This window comes from Cervus canadensis, chromosome 18 (assembly GCF_019320065.1).
Source record: "Cervus canadensis isolate Bull #8, Minnesota chromosome 18, ASM1932006v1, whole genome shotgun sequence".
In the NCBI taxonomy this organism is placed as follows: Eukaryota; Metazoa; Chordata; class Mammalia; order Artiodactyla; family Cervidae; genus Cervus; species Cervus canadensis.
Window position 1 is genome coordinate 58,468,441 of NC_057403.1, and position 16,171 is coordinate 58,484,611.

Consider the following 16,171-nt stretch of genomic DNA (forward strand, 5'->3'; position numbering starts at 1 on the left):
GAGTGGAAGTTAATAAATAAAAGAGTGTTCTCTAAATGGTTGTATTTGTTAAGAGAACGTCTACGATTAAGGTCAGCAGTACTAGCAGAGTAGACCCTGTCTGTGGAAGAGGAGGGGGGAAGATGGAAGAGAATCCGGTCTAGGTAATGAAGCCAGGGAGAAGTAGACCAGTTTGGTTCCCCAAGGGATGCTTAGTCTGTGAACACTTGGGAGACACCCATCAGAGACCTTTCAGTCCTCATCCACTGTGAACCCAGGATCACTTGATTCTCTGAGCTGAGGGCAGCTTCAGGGCTGATGCCAGCTGCCAGGCCAGTGGACATCACGGTCTCCACCTTCGCAGGATCAGAGGCAGGGTGGAGGGGGGGTTGACGCAGCACGCCGCGCTGTTCTCTTCCATGCGAACCCTTCCTCTGGCAGGGCTGAGACCAGGCTGCCAAAGCAAGTGGACCTAAATTCCTCTTCTTTGGCTCTCACTGTGCCCTTCTCATAGCTAGTTAGGCGGCCTTGAACATGCTGTCCTTATAAAGCCCTCTTCGTGGTTATTAATGACCCTTTGTTTATTTTAATATATTTACTGAATCAGGTACCCAAGGGAATCCTCTACATCAGTGATGTGAAAATTCCTGTTGCCCGAAGTCAAAGAGGTACATCTTGATTTCTGATTTGCATGTGCTTGTTTTAATGCATCTTCCATGAGGGAGCGAGCGAGCGAGTGAGGAATGCGGATCACTCTCCAGGTGTGAAAGCCTCCTGCTCTCGGAGCCGTAGTGTCTGGGTTTCACGCGTACATCGGTGGTGATGCCAGATGCTGAGGAGAAGGCTGCCGACTGCGAGACCAGCATGCATGCCTTCCTGTCCTGTTGTCATCACGGAGGCGGGGGTACAGAGCTCTCGGCCAGTCTGAGCGGATCTCAGACCTTCGGCCTGAACCAGCAGGAGTCTCTTGACTCCCAAAGAGCTGCCCGGTCTCTCTGCCTGAATGTCAGACCATCTGGGCGAATCTGTACCATTAGAATCCGTGGTCGCTGGCCGGCTTCACATAACCATTCCAAATTTACAGTCTCCTATAACTCACTCCATGCTCACATTTGGAAAAGTTAGTGTAATTTCAAAGCACATTGTGTCCCTCCTCTGTGTCCAAATGTGAGTTTGGAGCAACTCCCCGCTAGGCTGAAGGAGGATATGGGGGTCAGAAATCTGATTTTCATTGACAAAAAAAAAAAAAATTAAGCTATTTAAATGGGTTTTCAATTACAAGGTTCCCAGGGTGAATTTAATTATGAATCTTCCTCATTTGGAGAACCAGACCAACACTCTTACACCAATAATTATTTAGCATTATGGTTTTATGTATTCCTGTTACCTCTTATTGGCTAATGGAATGAAGTTTGATTTTTTTTAAAATGAAATTTGCTTGCTGAGAAATTTGCATGCAATACAGCTTTTGGTTTAAGTCACACTGTCAAATTGCTACTCTTTGCCAAGGAGACACTTTAAGAATACAGTGAACTGAGGATGTCAGAAAACAGACCCACATTTTCCCCCCACTCTTCAAACATGGTATCTGATTACTTACTTTTACATACTGTTTTTGGGAAAGTCTTTGAGTAACTGGACTGTGACTGTTTAACATGATTTCTTTCCTAGCCTTAAACAAAATTAACATTTTCTTTAATAGTTCTCATATGTAGATTTTTAACTGAGTGTATACCATTGGGATTAATTTGTGTGTTCTTGTGTGTGCATGCTGTACCTAAACGTTATCCCTTTCTTCTCTGACTTTATAATTGCAGTTTGAAAGCCATCTATTAAATAGGATGATCTAACCCACCGGGCAGGTTTTGTTACACTGAAACCATCCATTCTGAGCAAAGAGTTAATGAACTTTTAAGGCAGGGTTCACACGGGTCTTGACCCCCCCGGTAATATTTCATATAAGGTTACTGGTGGGAGAGAAATCAAATTTCAGCTGTGAACATGATTGACAGGTGAAAACTGGGAAGAGAGAGGCATTTGGCCAGATGGGGACGTTGGGTAGGAGAACAATTCCTCAAAGTTACTCTGTGATATTAGATATTATAACCGGATATATGAAAAGTTTAATATGTGATACTCTTGGGAGAGTTACTTAGTTTGTTTTCAGAAAGTCACTTTGGTTAAGAGATTTCAGTCCTGGAAGCCAGAAATGGGCAACCAGTAGTTTTCTGCTCTCCTGTTGATTTCTGTTATGTACAACTTCACGGCTTATTTCTGGCCATTTTCTAGATGAGAGTCTGAGAATTAGATTAGAAGCCATTTGAGGAGGCATTTAGTTACCTTTTATTTATTCTTAGAAACATAGTCTAGATTATATTATGGTTCTTGGTATTATTACAAAATAGTGATCCTAAGGACTGTCACCAACAGATGAAATGCTCCATTTCTGTAGCATCTCTTGATCTTAACATTTTCTAGTGCATGCTTCAGCTTAATACACGCAAGTCTGCCCAAGTGCGTGATTTGTCAAGGTCGTGCCTTCTAAGGAAGGACTTCTAACATGCCAAGACAACAGTGCTCTCTGATGTCAGTTTTTCCATGGTAGCACCCCTGGGTCAGGTGTCACATTAGCATCATTGCCATGGAAACAGGTGATGATGTTGCGTGACCCTAAGGCCAAGGGTGGCTTTGGAATTCACCTCAGAGGCTGTCTCTTAGGGTGAATTGTCAAAAGGAGATTAACAGCTACTCATAGCTTGCACCAAAATTGAAAGCAGGTAGGCCTTTAATACATGCTCTTTCGTCTTGTGTGCTGAAACACTAATTTCAGGGGGAGGTGGTGGACCTGAGCCAGCTGATGTGTCTGCTCTACCGTTACAGATGTTCCTGACATTCTCTCAGACCCACCTGGATGCATCCGAGCCTTAACAGAGCCGCCCTGGGCAGGGCAGGTGGGACGCACACACACACACACACAGGGCAGAGGCCTGTTTGTGGCTCTCCCGCTGCCCGTGGGAGATTCCTAATGGAATCTGTATAAACAGCTCTGCCCCGGGTTCTAAGTGCCCATCAGGTTTTCTCTCTCCCCAATATCACAGTTAGCTGGAAATGTTTTATGCTGACTGTACCATCGCCAGTGTGAATTCTAACCAACGTAAGGGAGGCTTTCCTCTGTTACGAGCTGGGTTATAAACAAAAACACAGTAAAAGGACTCCGGAATCTCGTTTCTATTTTGTATAACGTGTCCTCCCACATTGCTGCCCGTGATCACGCAGAAATAAAATGCAAGCATGGATGCCTGATGTCCAGTGTCCATGTGGGCTCCTGAGCACAGCTGTTTAATTCAGACATAGAATTACAGATGCTGTTACTGTTATTTCCCTCGCAGAGTCCATCAATGTATTTTAACAGAAATGGTGAATCAGGTGTTCTCAGGCAAAGGCCGTGTGAAACACACAGAACACAAATGTTCCCTTCTCATTGCCTGTGTTTGAAAAGCCCACGTGAGAACAGTGGCTGGTCTGGACCCTGGCTTCACTGCAGACCCTTCAGGGCCTCTCAGTACTCAGCTTGCAGAGTAAGTGCCCCACCACGGAGGACAGCAAAGAGTGGGATGCTGTCTGGCATGCAGATTTGGAGAGTGGACCAACCCCTCAGAGATTCCAGGAGTGTGTCTTAAGCAGATGACATCACAGTATGTGCTGGCACTGAGAAAGGAAGGGGAAATAATTCTGTTTAAACTGTTTTAGTACCGGGGCTTCCCTTATCAAATTGTTTGTTGTTGTTGTTTGTTTAGATAGCCACCCCCCTTCCCACACAAGGCTGCTTAATGTCCTTTCCGTGGACACTGGCCCCACTAGTGAGCAGGTTTAATCAATCAATTATGGCAAAGCAAGTACAGGGCAACCAGCTTAATGAAGTCCCATTATTTTCAGTGATCCTTAGGATGCTATTGAAGGGGCTATCTTAAAGAAAGAAATATTATGCATTCATTTGGTGGGGGCAGGCGGGTGGCGGGGGAGGGTTTTTGCACACAAGTATAGCACTCGTTATTTAAAACAAAATGATGCTTCTGTCAAGAGCATTCCTTCTAAAAGCACACATTCAGTCACCTGCCAGAATCTCAGATTTATTGCTGCCGTTCACAGATGCCAATGTTGAAACTCTCTTCGCCTCCAGCTTGCTGAGTCTTTCATTTCCTCGATCCAAAAATCACTGTAAAGTTGTTGTTTAGTGTCTGCATTTTTTGCTTTTCCTGGCACCTAATGAAATTATCAGCAATAAATGAGCTATGCAGAAGGGTTGGTTTTGCTTTTATTTTTTATCCCCCCCCCCTTTTTTTCTTTTTTGCAGTATTTGGAAAATGCTGGGACAAGGGTAAGCCAGTGGCAGAATTCAGACTGCCTCTCTTTCCAGCATCTACGGGAATAAAGCCATTAGCATTTATATCATTTCAGATGGGAATTAATACTGGGGAAGGGAGGGGGAGGGAGTGTCAGGTGTTGAGTGGGCAAGTCAGACCAGCTGTGGGAACTACAGTTATTGTCACTGGAGACAACACAGCCCTGACCTCCAGTATAAGCTGCTGGAAGATATTAACACCTAATTATCAAGCCAGGGGTGCATCTTACACCTTAATCACTGGTGAGGTGAAAGTGACCAAAAAAGAGGAAGGGAGTTGTTCTCCATGCTCCTTTCAGCAAGCATCCATCCTCTAATAAGGGGTCATCCACTTGCAGCAAGTGACGATTTCCTTTTAGTCCTTTCAGTCTATAGAAAAGCACAGTAACTTCATTTGCTAGCAGGTAGGCAGTGGAGGTGAGAAGCGAATTGATCTGAAATTGACCCTGAGGTCACTGCCTCCTTTAAATTGGGTGCTACAGACAAAAGTTTCTTTTCTTCTTCTCTGGCTCCTGCCAGCAGCCAAGCAGTCTTCAGTCATTGGGGTGGGGGGTGGGGAGACTGTTAGCAATTATTTAAAGGGATTCTGACACCAGGGTTGAACCCCTACCCCAAACTTAATCCAAGTGGAGACCTTTTTTTTTACGGATAGTGGTTAATTAAAGGGCTTGAGCCTCCCCTGATGGTGTGTCTCTGGCTTGTTTATATTTTAAAATGAGGTTCATTCCTGATGCACAAGAAATGGCAGGGGGAAGCTGACAGCCGGGGTCTCTTACTGGGCTGACTTGAATAGGGAATAGAATTTTCTGTTTCCTTTTACATTTTCTCTTCCTTATTTCACCCCCGCCCCCGCCCCCTTTCTAATGGAACCATTAAAGTCCTTTCCAAGCATCTTGGGGTGCATAGATACGTCTGACAGTGCTGGAAATCCTGCGCTGCTTTTCAGAAGGCCAGGGGACTCTGCTGGGCACGCAGGCCTGGCCTTGCTCTCCGCCCAGCGGTGAGGGTCGCCAGGAGGGAGCAGAAATCCCCTTCACCGATTTTGATCTTCTGGACCCCAGTTGAGAAGCACTGTCTCGTTCCTTCGCTTCAGTGGGTAGTGCCTACTGGCGGTTCTGTCCTGATGCTCAAAGACTATTGCGTTACTCATTTTCCCCAGACTACCGCCCCGCCCCCGCCGGCTTTTTTATTCTCCTTCTCTTTTTCTCCTTTTAAAGTCCCGAAGAGAAGCAGTTCCTCACCACTGCGTTGTAGAAGGAAAGCGCACGTGCTTTGTTGTTTGGAGATCTGGATCAGAGCTTTCCCTCCCAGGGAAGGAGCAGTGGTTTGGGACAGGACAGGCTTTCTGGGGCTGCCCTGCGGCCCGGGAGGAGAGCTCCCAGCAGCTGCTAGAGATCCACCACGCATGCGCACGCGAGGCCCCGAGGCATCACTTTCTTCCCCGGGAGGCAGGGCCTTCCCACTTGCTTGGCGCTCTGCTGGTCTAGTGAAGCCCGTGGACGCAGAACGCGCTGCTTTCAGAGTCTTCCCCAGCTTAGTTGTGGGGGATAAAATTCTTGGTAAAAAATGGGATGCGTTCGAAACACTCTCGTCTCCATGGGGACCCTGGTTAATTAAAATGTTACCTCCGTTGGCGCTCCTCTGCTTCCCCTGTAGCATCCTGAGCAGCCCTGGTGGAAAACGCCCCAAGGTCCCTGTAACCAAAATGCACGTGACCCGTACGTGCGGTAAACCCTCCCTGCACGTGTGTGGGCGAAGAACCCGCCCAGCTCCCAAACTGCAAGGTCTTGAGTTGCTGTGTTCGGGCCTTGCCACCGGGTTCCTGCTCCAGAGCAGGTTCCCTAGTTCTCCAGAGCTTGGAGCTTTCAGCAGCAGCAAGCACTGTGACGGTCACCCAGCTCCCCACAGGAAAAAGAAAAGTAAGGAAGGATTTCGTTTTATTTTATTTCCATCCTATTTTATTCGAGCCAGATCATATTAAGAACGAAAACCTTTTCCTCCCTGTTGCTGAGAAATTTGCATTTTTTAAGGCACTGATCGGGGTGCGATGGCCGGAGGTGCAGGAGGAGGAATTCTGATCCTCCAAGACGTTTCTATCCTTACTCAACGTTTTACAGTGTCGTTCACATTGTGCGTTGTCTCCTGATACAATTAGGGGGGAAAAAAGTCATGGTTAATGACCAATGTGTCACTTTAGGGAAGATGGGTTCCAAGTGTGTGATTTCATTGTAAATCCATCAGGTGTTACTTCCCAAGCTATTGAGGCCGCAGTTATTCTGAGAATGCATCTTTTTACTATTTCTTTAAAATTTACTTGGGATCAAGTCACTGTCTCGTTTCAACTCGAGGATCCCCCACCCCACTTTTTTTCTTTTCTTCTTCTTTCTTCACCCTTTTTCGGTTTGGCCATTGCAAGCTGCAGTAAAGTGATCTGTAATTTATAATCAAAGTTTGGTATCGTTAAACTGTAAAATCTGACTTTGGGGTTTTGCTCATAAAATAAATATTTGAAAAAAAAATATAGCAATGAGGCTTGTACAGTAGAGGCAATGTCAGTACATATATATCTTATATATGAGCATATATGTATGTATTTTTTTCTTGGAGACTGTTAAGATGGCCCTGAAAAATCCTCTTACAAAACTGCGGACATCTGTCGATATCCATATGAGGATACCGCGATAAGAATATAAGCACATCTTCTTCAGTGAACTTTAAATTTGTTTTGTTAAGTCTGTTCGTCATTCACATTAACTGCTTCTTTTATATTATATATATTATTTTGGCCCTAAAGAGCTAGTGTATATATGCTTGAGTCCTCTGTAAGCTGTAGTGCGCCTTAGCTAGAGAGACTTTTTTTCCCTTTCTTCTAACAAGGAAGCTCATTTAGAAAGAAATGTTTATGTGAAGCGCTTGTCAGTTGGCATTTTTACTGGGTTGCTAACCCAAAGGTAAAATATAAAGCCATGTCTTCTCCTCGCCGGCTTGTTGTTACTAGAAGGGTCGCTCCCTTGTTAGCTTGATAAATAATTTTACTAGGGGGACTGTGCTGTATTTTTATGCTTGCTGTCTATTTTCTGCTTGCTGCAAATAAATTTCTGTACTCAGAGGGCACTAAAACTCCAAACACATGGTATTTTCCCATTTCGCTGCTGGTTGCCTGAAATATTTATTCCATCTCATGTTTTCAATTAATTTTTTAAAGGAAAAAGTAATTTGTGATTAATATCAAGCAAAAGTTAGCCCTTTATTTCTCAGGACTATTGGGTTTGAATCTGAAAGTGTAGTTATTTTGAAAGGCTTTGTGCATCAAACCCTGTTTTGTATCTGTCACATTGAAGATGAGAGTTATTTATATGGGGGTATCCTGAAGTTTTCTCATTATAGACTTCCTTGTATGTCTTTCCAACTTTAAGTATTAAACTGTTACTATCAAAAATGAAAAGGGGTATAGAATTCTACCTAGAAACAGGACACTACACAATAAAATCTTTACATTTGAAAAATAATACAGTGTATGAAAAGGGAGATGACATTGATCATAGATATCAATAGAACTATCAGCGTCTGAGGCCTTGAGACTTGGGGTTCCTGAGTACAGAGAAGAGATTGGTGTGGGTTAGCCACTGGGGCAAAATGGGAGGTTCCCTGGCACAAATGTAAATAAACAAACCCTAAAATGTTCCAGTAAAATAAAATACAATAATAAAAGAGCGTGTTCTATAAATTTCAAGCCCAAAGAACACTACGTATAATAGAGGTACAGTATGTTTAATGAAAGAAGGACGTTCATGCACATTGGCCAAACAAGTGATCATTTTAAGTCAGTGCCAGATTATCTCATTAATTGAAATATGAGTTTTTCAAAGCAGATCTTCTGCTAGTGATTTGCTCATTAGCAGGGTCTTATTTTCTGAAGCTGGAAAATAGTTTTACAAAGGTACCAGAGACATACACTTGAACCCAGAATGCCAGCTCGTGTAACCAGGATATTGGGGAGACTGCGTTAGAGGTTATTTGGAGTTCAGCTTTTGGGAAGATCGCCAAAAGGAATGGAACAATGTAGAAGAAGGGGCAGTAGACTTCCATATTGGTTGCTGAAACATATATGTACCTTACCAAATGCATGCAGAGCTTGTTTTCCAATCCCACTTTTCAGGGATTTCAGAAATGAACTAGGTTTCGAGCTGATGACTTTTATTTTTTCCCTCTAACTCTGCAGTTATAGAAACTATATGAGAGTCAGATTTTTAAACAGTGACTGCAGAGCTGATAGTCACCATTTCCTCTAGTCCCTTCAGGGTGGTCACCTGTTAGTCAGGCCTTAGAGAAAACTTCTGTGGAGTTGGAGACCGTGATGCTCCTCCATCCGTCATCCTCTGAATGACCCATCCTTTGATGGTCATCCAGAGCTTCACATTGATTGAGCATCTCTGGTAGCCAGGACCTATGCCATCACTGATCCTCAGAGCAGCTAGAGGGAGGGTTACTTTAATCCCCTTTATAGAGATGTAGAAACTCAGGCCTAGGAGCAATTCAGACATGATTTGACCTCACACCACAAGCATGCAGGGATTTCTAGCTGGACACCATGCCACCTCTCCTCACCCAGCTTATTCTCTCTTTCCTGGTTAAACAGCTCAGTGTTTAACCTCAGCACGGGTATTGCAGGCTCATTTGCCCTCTCCTCCTTGGCCATCCTCTTCTGAGTGGGGTTGAGTGATGCCTAGAAGAAAATGCGTTATAATCTGAGAAGGATCTAGAAGATGGGGGCTAGCCCTTCACATGATCTTGACCCTAAGGACCCCTCTAGCTCCAAAAAAACGAATGATCCTGTGGTTTTGATGGTGGTAGGTCACGGAGCAGCCTTTTCCTACTCAAAGATAAAGATTGTCATTTCAAGAGCATTTAAAAAATAATAGATGGTACATTTCCTTAATACCCTATAATGTGTAAAGTGTCAGGTGCACAATTGACACTCAGGAAATTGCTGGATAGTGAAGATAAATCAGCGTTAAATCACTCCATTGAAAGCCCCATTTAATAAAAAGTTGTCAGCAGAATCTGTAGTCACATGAAAAAGGATACACAACTTCTGCATCTGTAAAGTCGGGATGGTCCCTCAAAGGCTTCTGCAGGGGATTAAACACGATAATGTACGCAGGGCACCTGGCAGAGTGAACATCCTGCCGTACTTGGCCCCCGTCCGTGTTCTATGGAGTAAAACTTTGACCTTGACACCATGCAAGGTCTGATTTGTTTTCCAAGAACTTTGTGATTATGATCCTGGACACCTTCCCTCTGCTTTAAAATAAGTGCTGCCACCACTGGAAAATGGAGAAGAATCTAGAACTGTCATTTATCCGCCCTCCCCCTGGAAAAATACCACCACTCCTAAAGTATTTTTTGAAGGTGTGCTTGGGAAGTTCTGTGGCCAAACATTTAGGGAACATTATGGGTTAGACCAAATGAAACATTTAATTTTGCTTCCGTCCAACTCAGAGCCTTTAAGTGCTCATATGTATCGTGATCCTCCATAGTGAAGGACCAACATGGATGACACACAGCATCTTCCAAATTTATATGAACAGGGAGCCTGGTTTCTAATCAACCATCTCGTGGAAATAACAGTAAGGCGGTTTTGAAAAAATGGTTGGCTAGATAAAGAAGTCTTGACTTCATTATTTTATTTAGTACTAAAGGACCTCTTTCGTAATTTCCTCCTATGAAGCCCATATTCTCAAGGATTCATTTGTAATTCTGTGTGTTTGTTTTATTTATCAGAGCCCTCTGTGAAAGCTCTCGGGCCTCTGATCAGCAGGAGAAGTGGTGTAATTCCACTGATGTGTGTGCAATCAAAAGCAAGGACAACCTAATCATGTGGGTTATCCTGTAGGTCTTTCCAATGATAGTAGTGGCTCATGGGTGCCGTAACTGCCTTCATGGGCTCCCTGTGGGCTTTCAGGATACCAGGGTGGGATCCTCTGCTCTGGTTAAAAATCCCAGGATCGCTGTCAAATTCAACCTGGCCCTTTGTGGTTGGATGAGCCTCCTAAGGGACTTTGAGGTCCTGGAAGGAGCCCATTAGTTCCTTAGAATCTCAGACGTAAAAAAACTCTGCCTTTAGGGTTCTGTCCCTTGGTTGTAAGGATACAGGTGTATATTAAGGGCATGAAACATGAAACATATTAAGGTGGAAGAGGTCTCATTCTCTGTCCCTCCTTCCTCCCTTTTTTCTGTTTGCACACCTGCTTCATTCTCCCTGCAGAAGGCAGGCAGGCTTTCTTGCTTTGGAGTACTCCTGATTCCCATGCCCTGCCCTAAACATCCCGGGGCAGAGGTGGTCAGCCCCTCTGCTAACCTGTTCTCAGAAGAGATAGCTGATTGGTTCACCTGGGTGAGGTGTCTAGCTTTTGTCCAATCAGCACTGTCTAGGGGTGGGTCTTTATGTCCAGCTGCTGCCTAGTCACATTTTCTGAGAATGGGATTCTGCAGGGATTGGGAGATGGGCGTGTCCCAGTATGGGGGAGGGAAACTGGTACCCAGGAGTCCTGTGCATCATTTAGGGAGATAGGAATGAGTAGAATTAGGGCATGAATAGGTCTCTGAACCTAGAGACTAGGTTTCAACCTTGGATGCACCTATGGGGCTTTAGAAAATGTTGATGCCCTACACCAGCCCAGTTAAACCAGAACCTCCAGGGGCTGGTGGGGCTCAGGCATCAGTATTTTTTTTTTTTTAATTAATTCCCAGTGATTCTAATGCACAATCAGGATTGAGAACTCCTAGTAGAAGTGTCCAGGGACACAGTTAGTTATGGAGACCCAGAAAGTGAAGAAGCCGCTGGTGAATTTCCCTTGTTTTATTGTATTTCTTACAAGTCAGCGTTTTGAAGGTCCAGTTTAATATTAAAAGGGAGGAACAATTGCTTTGTGTCTTTTCTGCTTCCTCTGGCCTTCCCAGTCCTCTATTAGCATCAACTCTGTTTTCCTTTTTTTAAAAATAAGGGCTAGGGCAGTCAGATAAGGCACACAGGGGAAAGAAACCCAAGTTGATGTCCAGAAGCCTCGATTTTACACCTGCCGTGGCCACTAAACAAACAGCCTTGTGACCTGGGCAGGCCGCATTGCCCTCATGTGCCCTGCTGTGCTTAATTCCTGTCTTTTGGGAAACAGGTCATTTGAGTTCAGACCAGAGGCCTTCTGCGAGTCTACACAATCAGCTAAAGCACCAGTTGGTCAGGGACCCAGAGCATAAACCAAGAGAGATCCTGAGGGTTTTGAGCTGGCACAGTAGCTCATTTCAAACGTGTGATGGTGTTTTTCACAAATTCTGCGTGGAAAAGAAGAGAGTGTATTTAGTTGTCAGGTTCCAAAGACAGATGCCATCCGAATTATTGGCACACGCTTCTGCAGTTACTGATGAGATGTTTGTATTATTGGTCATCATTACCAGCAGGCACTTAGTTAGCGGGCAATTGGGGTGGGTGGTGGTAGACACAGGACTGAGGAAGATGCTGCTGGCTGGAATTAACCAAGATGTGTGATCACGTGCCGTCAGGCACATGGATTCTCCCCTAATGCACAGCATTAAGCCACGCAAAACAGCCGCTCCAGGGGCACGCTTCAGTCTACCTTGTCAATTTCTCATCTTCTCTTGGGCTCTCAACTCTGTGAGCCTGGAGTTCAGGCCTCATTTATTTTTGTGTCCAGCCCAGCTCTGTCCCAGCGCGCAGCATACAGCGTCTCTGTCTCACATCCTGCCAGGAAAGTGGCAGGTTGGACCTGAATCTGGTGCGCAGAGAACAAGAGCCTCGGAAAAGTTCCTTACACGACGGAGGCGACATCTTAGCGATCTGTCGAAATGAGAGGTTGTTCTCTTAATCCTCTCCTGGCTTTTCCACAGACCCATATCCTGACATTTCCTTGACAGTTTCGTGGGCTGAATTTCCTTTCCTGGGCAGCTTGTTAAATACAGTCTGCTCCAGCCCTATTTCTTAACGTCCTCTTTTGGAGAGCTATTGGAAAATAGACCCTTTTGCTCCGACTGGTTGGGCGTCAAAGTTGTTATGCTTCATTTTAAGATTTAAATCAACGAACACTTCATTTTGTACCTGCTATACACATGAATAAGAATTTGGTGTTGAAGGATTCAGCATAGTTCTTGCTCTCAAGATTTATTGGATGTAGACAGTTAAAAACAATAAATGCTGGTCCTGTTTGTTAAACCCTTTCCCAAAACTATGGAATTTGTGAAAGGTGGAGGGGTTGATTTTGTGAACTCCACAAGGCAAAAGCTACAAAGGTAGCAAAGAGAAACTAGTGTTGTTGTTTGTTTGTTTGTTTTTTTAACTTACTGAAGAGAAGATCTTCCTTAGCCTGGACAAAATCCAGATTAATACATTTGGCTACATAAGCATTTAAAACCAACACATAGGGAATTCACCAGGAACAAAATCAAAGGCCAAACAAGGCATGGGGAAAATCACAACCCACGAGATGGTCACAGACCAAATTTCCCTAATTTGAGGATCTAGTAAATTCAAAAGAAAGAAGGCAAACCACCTGATAGGCAGATGGCAGCTTTTAGAAAACATAAATACAAATGACCAATAATCTTATGAAACTTCATTCATCCCACTCATCACCAAATAGTAATAATAATAATCCCTTTGGACTGGAATGTGGGGCAGTGGGCAACCTTACACAGTATTGTGAGCCTGTAAATAGGACAATATCTTGCTGGTGGTGGTGGTTGTGGTTTAGTTGCCAAATCATGTCCGACTGTGGCCCACCAGGGTCCTCTGTCCATGGGATTTACTAGGCAAGAATACTGGAGTGGGTTGCCATTTCCTGCTCCAGGGGATCTTCCCGTCCCAGGGGTCAAGCCCCAGTCTTCTGCAGTGCAGGTAGATTCTTTACCGACTGAGTCACCAAGAAAGACCCTGGACATCTTGGAGAGGGGGCTAATTTTTATAATATTTAATAGCACAGAATATTCACAGACCGAATCTTAGTTCAGTACAGCAGTGTGGGCATAGCTGGAGTAAACTGTGTGTGTCTCTATGTGAGTTGGGGAGGAAGGATTGTCCTGGACATTGACCAAGATGGGTAAACAGGGGTCCCATGGAGAAGAAATTGCAAGGCCAGGCCAAAGAGGGCATGGAATCAGAAGACAGAAAAGCACAAGACAGAAATGAACTGGGTTGGCTGGTGCCCTGACAGTTGGTGTGTTTCCTTTTTCTGAAGCCACTTCTGCCCAGCACTCATTTTTACAGAAGTAAAACCATCCAGGTGTAGCCCTTCGTCTTCATCAATCCATTCACTCCACACTCTCCACGGGGTGAAAGAATCCTGTGTGTTAAGGAGTTAACGGAGCACTGACGGTGGACCCTCCATTCCAGCCCTTGTCTGTATCATCTGCACTGTCGCGGCCAAAAGTGTTCGCAAGAAGAGAGGGAGGGGCATTTTTTAGAGAACTGTGTGGGGATTTTGGTCACGTGTCTATCATTAGCATCAGTCACAGAAGCAAGGCAGAAATGCCTGGTAAGTTCCTGCACCCGCCGCTTTGAAAAAGGTCCCCTCTGGTTTGGCTACCAGGGTCCCCTCCATGGATACAGGATTCAGGGGCTTTGAAGTCGGTTGTGGAAATTTCACTGCTTTCTTTGACTCCAGCAGATTGCTCCAAAATGCTACAAATGTGGAAAAAAAAAAAAAAAGACTAAGGGAGTTTTAGTAGCAGTTGAGAGGTACAGTCCTCTTAAGCCATTGACAGAAATATGTATTTCTTCTTTCAGGTTTTAGTTGGGGAGTGATATGTTAAAATACAGCAATGTCACTGCAGTCTGCTCTTAGGAAGAGGAAGATGAAGAGTGAGTTGGGTGCCGGGTGGTGAGAAAAGGGGTAGATTCTGCAGCCCTAGTTCTTTGAACTTGTTGCAGAGGCCAAGCTGCCTGCAGAGAAATTGTGTAAAACAGATTTTGTCCAGTGTGGTTGAAAAGCGTTTCCAACAAGGGGACAAGCATTTCCAAGGTGAACCTGAATCTGACTGGATGTTGAGGCAAGTTTCCTATGCTGAGCCGGGAAATCCAGCAGGAATGCAGGCGAGGACAGGAGGGGGAGATCCCAGCCCACCCATCCAGGGGCAGGGCTTCCGGGTGCGCTTGACACTTTGCCTTAAGAGTTCTCCTTTTTCAGGAAAGATACTTGGACTTGGGTGCAATTTCTGAAAATGTCCCCGAAGTCATTTTATCCCCATGATATGCTAAGACTGTAACAAATTAGAAAAAAAATATATATATATGGGGTAGGAGTATGCCCACCAGAAGCATCCAGGCTTCAGCTGCCACCTCCATACATGTCAGGATTTGGCACACACCAGAGGTTCTCAGATTCGTTTTGTTTTGTTTCAGCAGAGGAAGCGTTTGTAAAATGAATGGTTATGCGGGATCACTGGGTACAAGAGAAGTGAGTAGTTTGTGGGGGGGTGACTCCTCAACCCCAAGTTCTGGGCCCTTCTCTCTCTACCCCGTAGGTCTCCTAGGTGTCTGCAGTCCAGTTTGAATACCTTTTGGGAGTCCTTCTCTAAGGGAACGCCAGCTCAGCAGTCTTTGCTATAACAAAGGACCGAGTCCCTTCACTGGAAACGCTCAGCTCAGGGGTTTGTCAGGGTGTTGCAGACATCGGCGTCAGACCCTTCCAGCTTTGTGATTTTGGGAAAGTCTCTTCCCTTCCAGGTGGTCGTGACAGAACCGTCTCCTCTTACACGGGTTAAATCAACAAGTCACGGCAGCTGCTGAGTATGGTGCCACCTCTCAGGCAGCGGCAAAAGCGACCAGTGATAACTGTCTCCTTTGGCTCAGAAACATTAAGCATCCCTCTTCCCGGCATTCGAGGTGATCCCATGGTCTAGTTGGCCACAGATGACCACTTCCTCCTTTTTATTTTCCCTGTACCATTTCCTCTGCCTGTGACAGGTTCCTCTGAAAGGAACCTTTTCCCCTTTATGCTCCACACTCAACTCAGATCCAGGACCCTTGCCTTGTACCCCTTACACTCGGCACGTTGCACAGGGCATCGGGCACAGCCTACTCCCAGTGGACGTTTGCTGGACTGACTGTCGTTGGCCGGCTCTCCCAGGGGCCCGTCGTATGCATCTCTTTCAGTTCCACATTCGGTGACTTCACGTGGGTGGCAGCCTGAAGTCGGCCACGGTGGGAATACCTGCCGTATAAGTGCTGCTGAAACCTGGCCCCGTCTCTGGCCTCCATCCTCTGCTAAAGGTGTTAAATCCTCAGCAGCACACCACTGCCTGAGATGCTCAGATGGGGGGAAAAAAAAAGGAGATTGAGCAAGCAGGATGGAATGTATCAGATGCATCACTCACATCGCTGCTCTGATGGTAACACAGAAGCAGTGGTGAAGGGGAGCTCACCCTGGGCGGGAGGCATCAAATAAGGATCTTAAAGGATGCAGAGGTTGTGGGCGTGCAGGAAGAAGTGGCAGGCAATTCCAGGCCGTGGGACAGGTCGGGAGAGGATACAGCCAGGTTAATGAGGGAGTGACCGTGGGCTTTGCAGAGGGTGGCGAAGGGGATGGGCTTGCCCAGGGCAGAGGAGTGGTAGGTGAATAGCAGGACACCCGTAGAAGGCAGTGGCTGGAGGGAGGCGATAAGACCTCAGAGGATGCTTAGATGTTGTTGAAGGGGAAGTTGAATTCCATTTCCTCCTGCATGATGATTCTGTTACCTTGCAGATACGTCTGACTTAATGCAAAGCATTCGCCTGCCAAT

At 45.4% G+C, this 16,171-nt stretch overlaps 1 protein-coding gene across 3 annotated transcripts in view; it reads left to right on the forward strand.

Moving 5' to 3' along the window:
• The window catches only part of MAF (MAF bZIP transcription factor), a 347,717-nt gene that overhangs the window by 13,489 nt on the left and 318,057 nt on the right, over window positions 1–16,171 (forward strand). The window contains exons 2-3 of one of the 3 annotated variants that reach the window (XM_043436505.1): window positions 587–647; window positions 741–4,364. In XM_043436505.1, coding sequence (XP_043292440.1) covers window positions 587–620 — 34 coding nt within the window. In that variant the 3' untranslated portion in view covers window positions 621–647; window positions 741–4,364. Of the gene's footprint in view, window positions 1–586; window positions 648–740; window positions 4,365–16,171 lie in introns of those variants that run through there. The other 2 variants (XM_043436507.1, XM_043436506.1) reach the window with 2 other exon arrangements.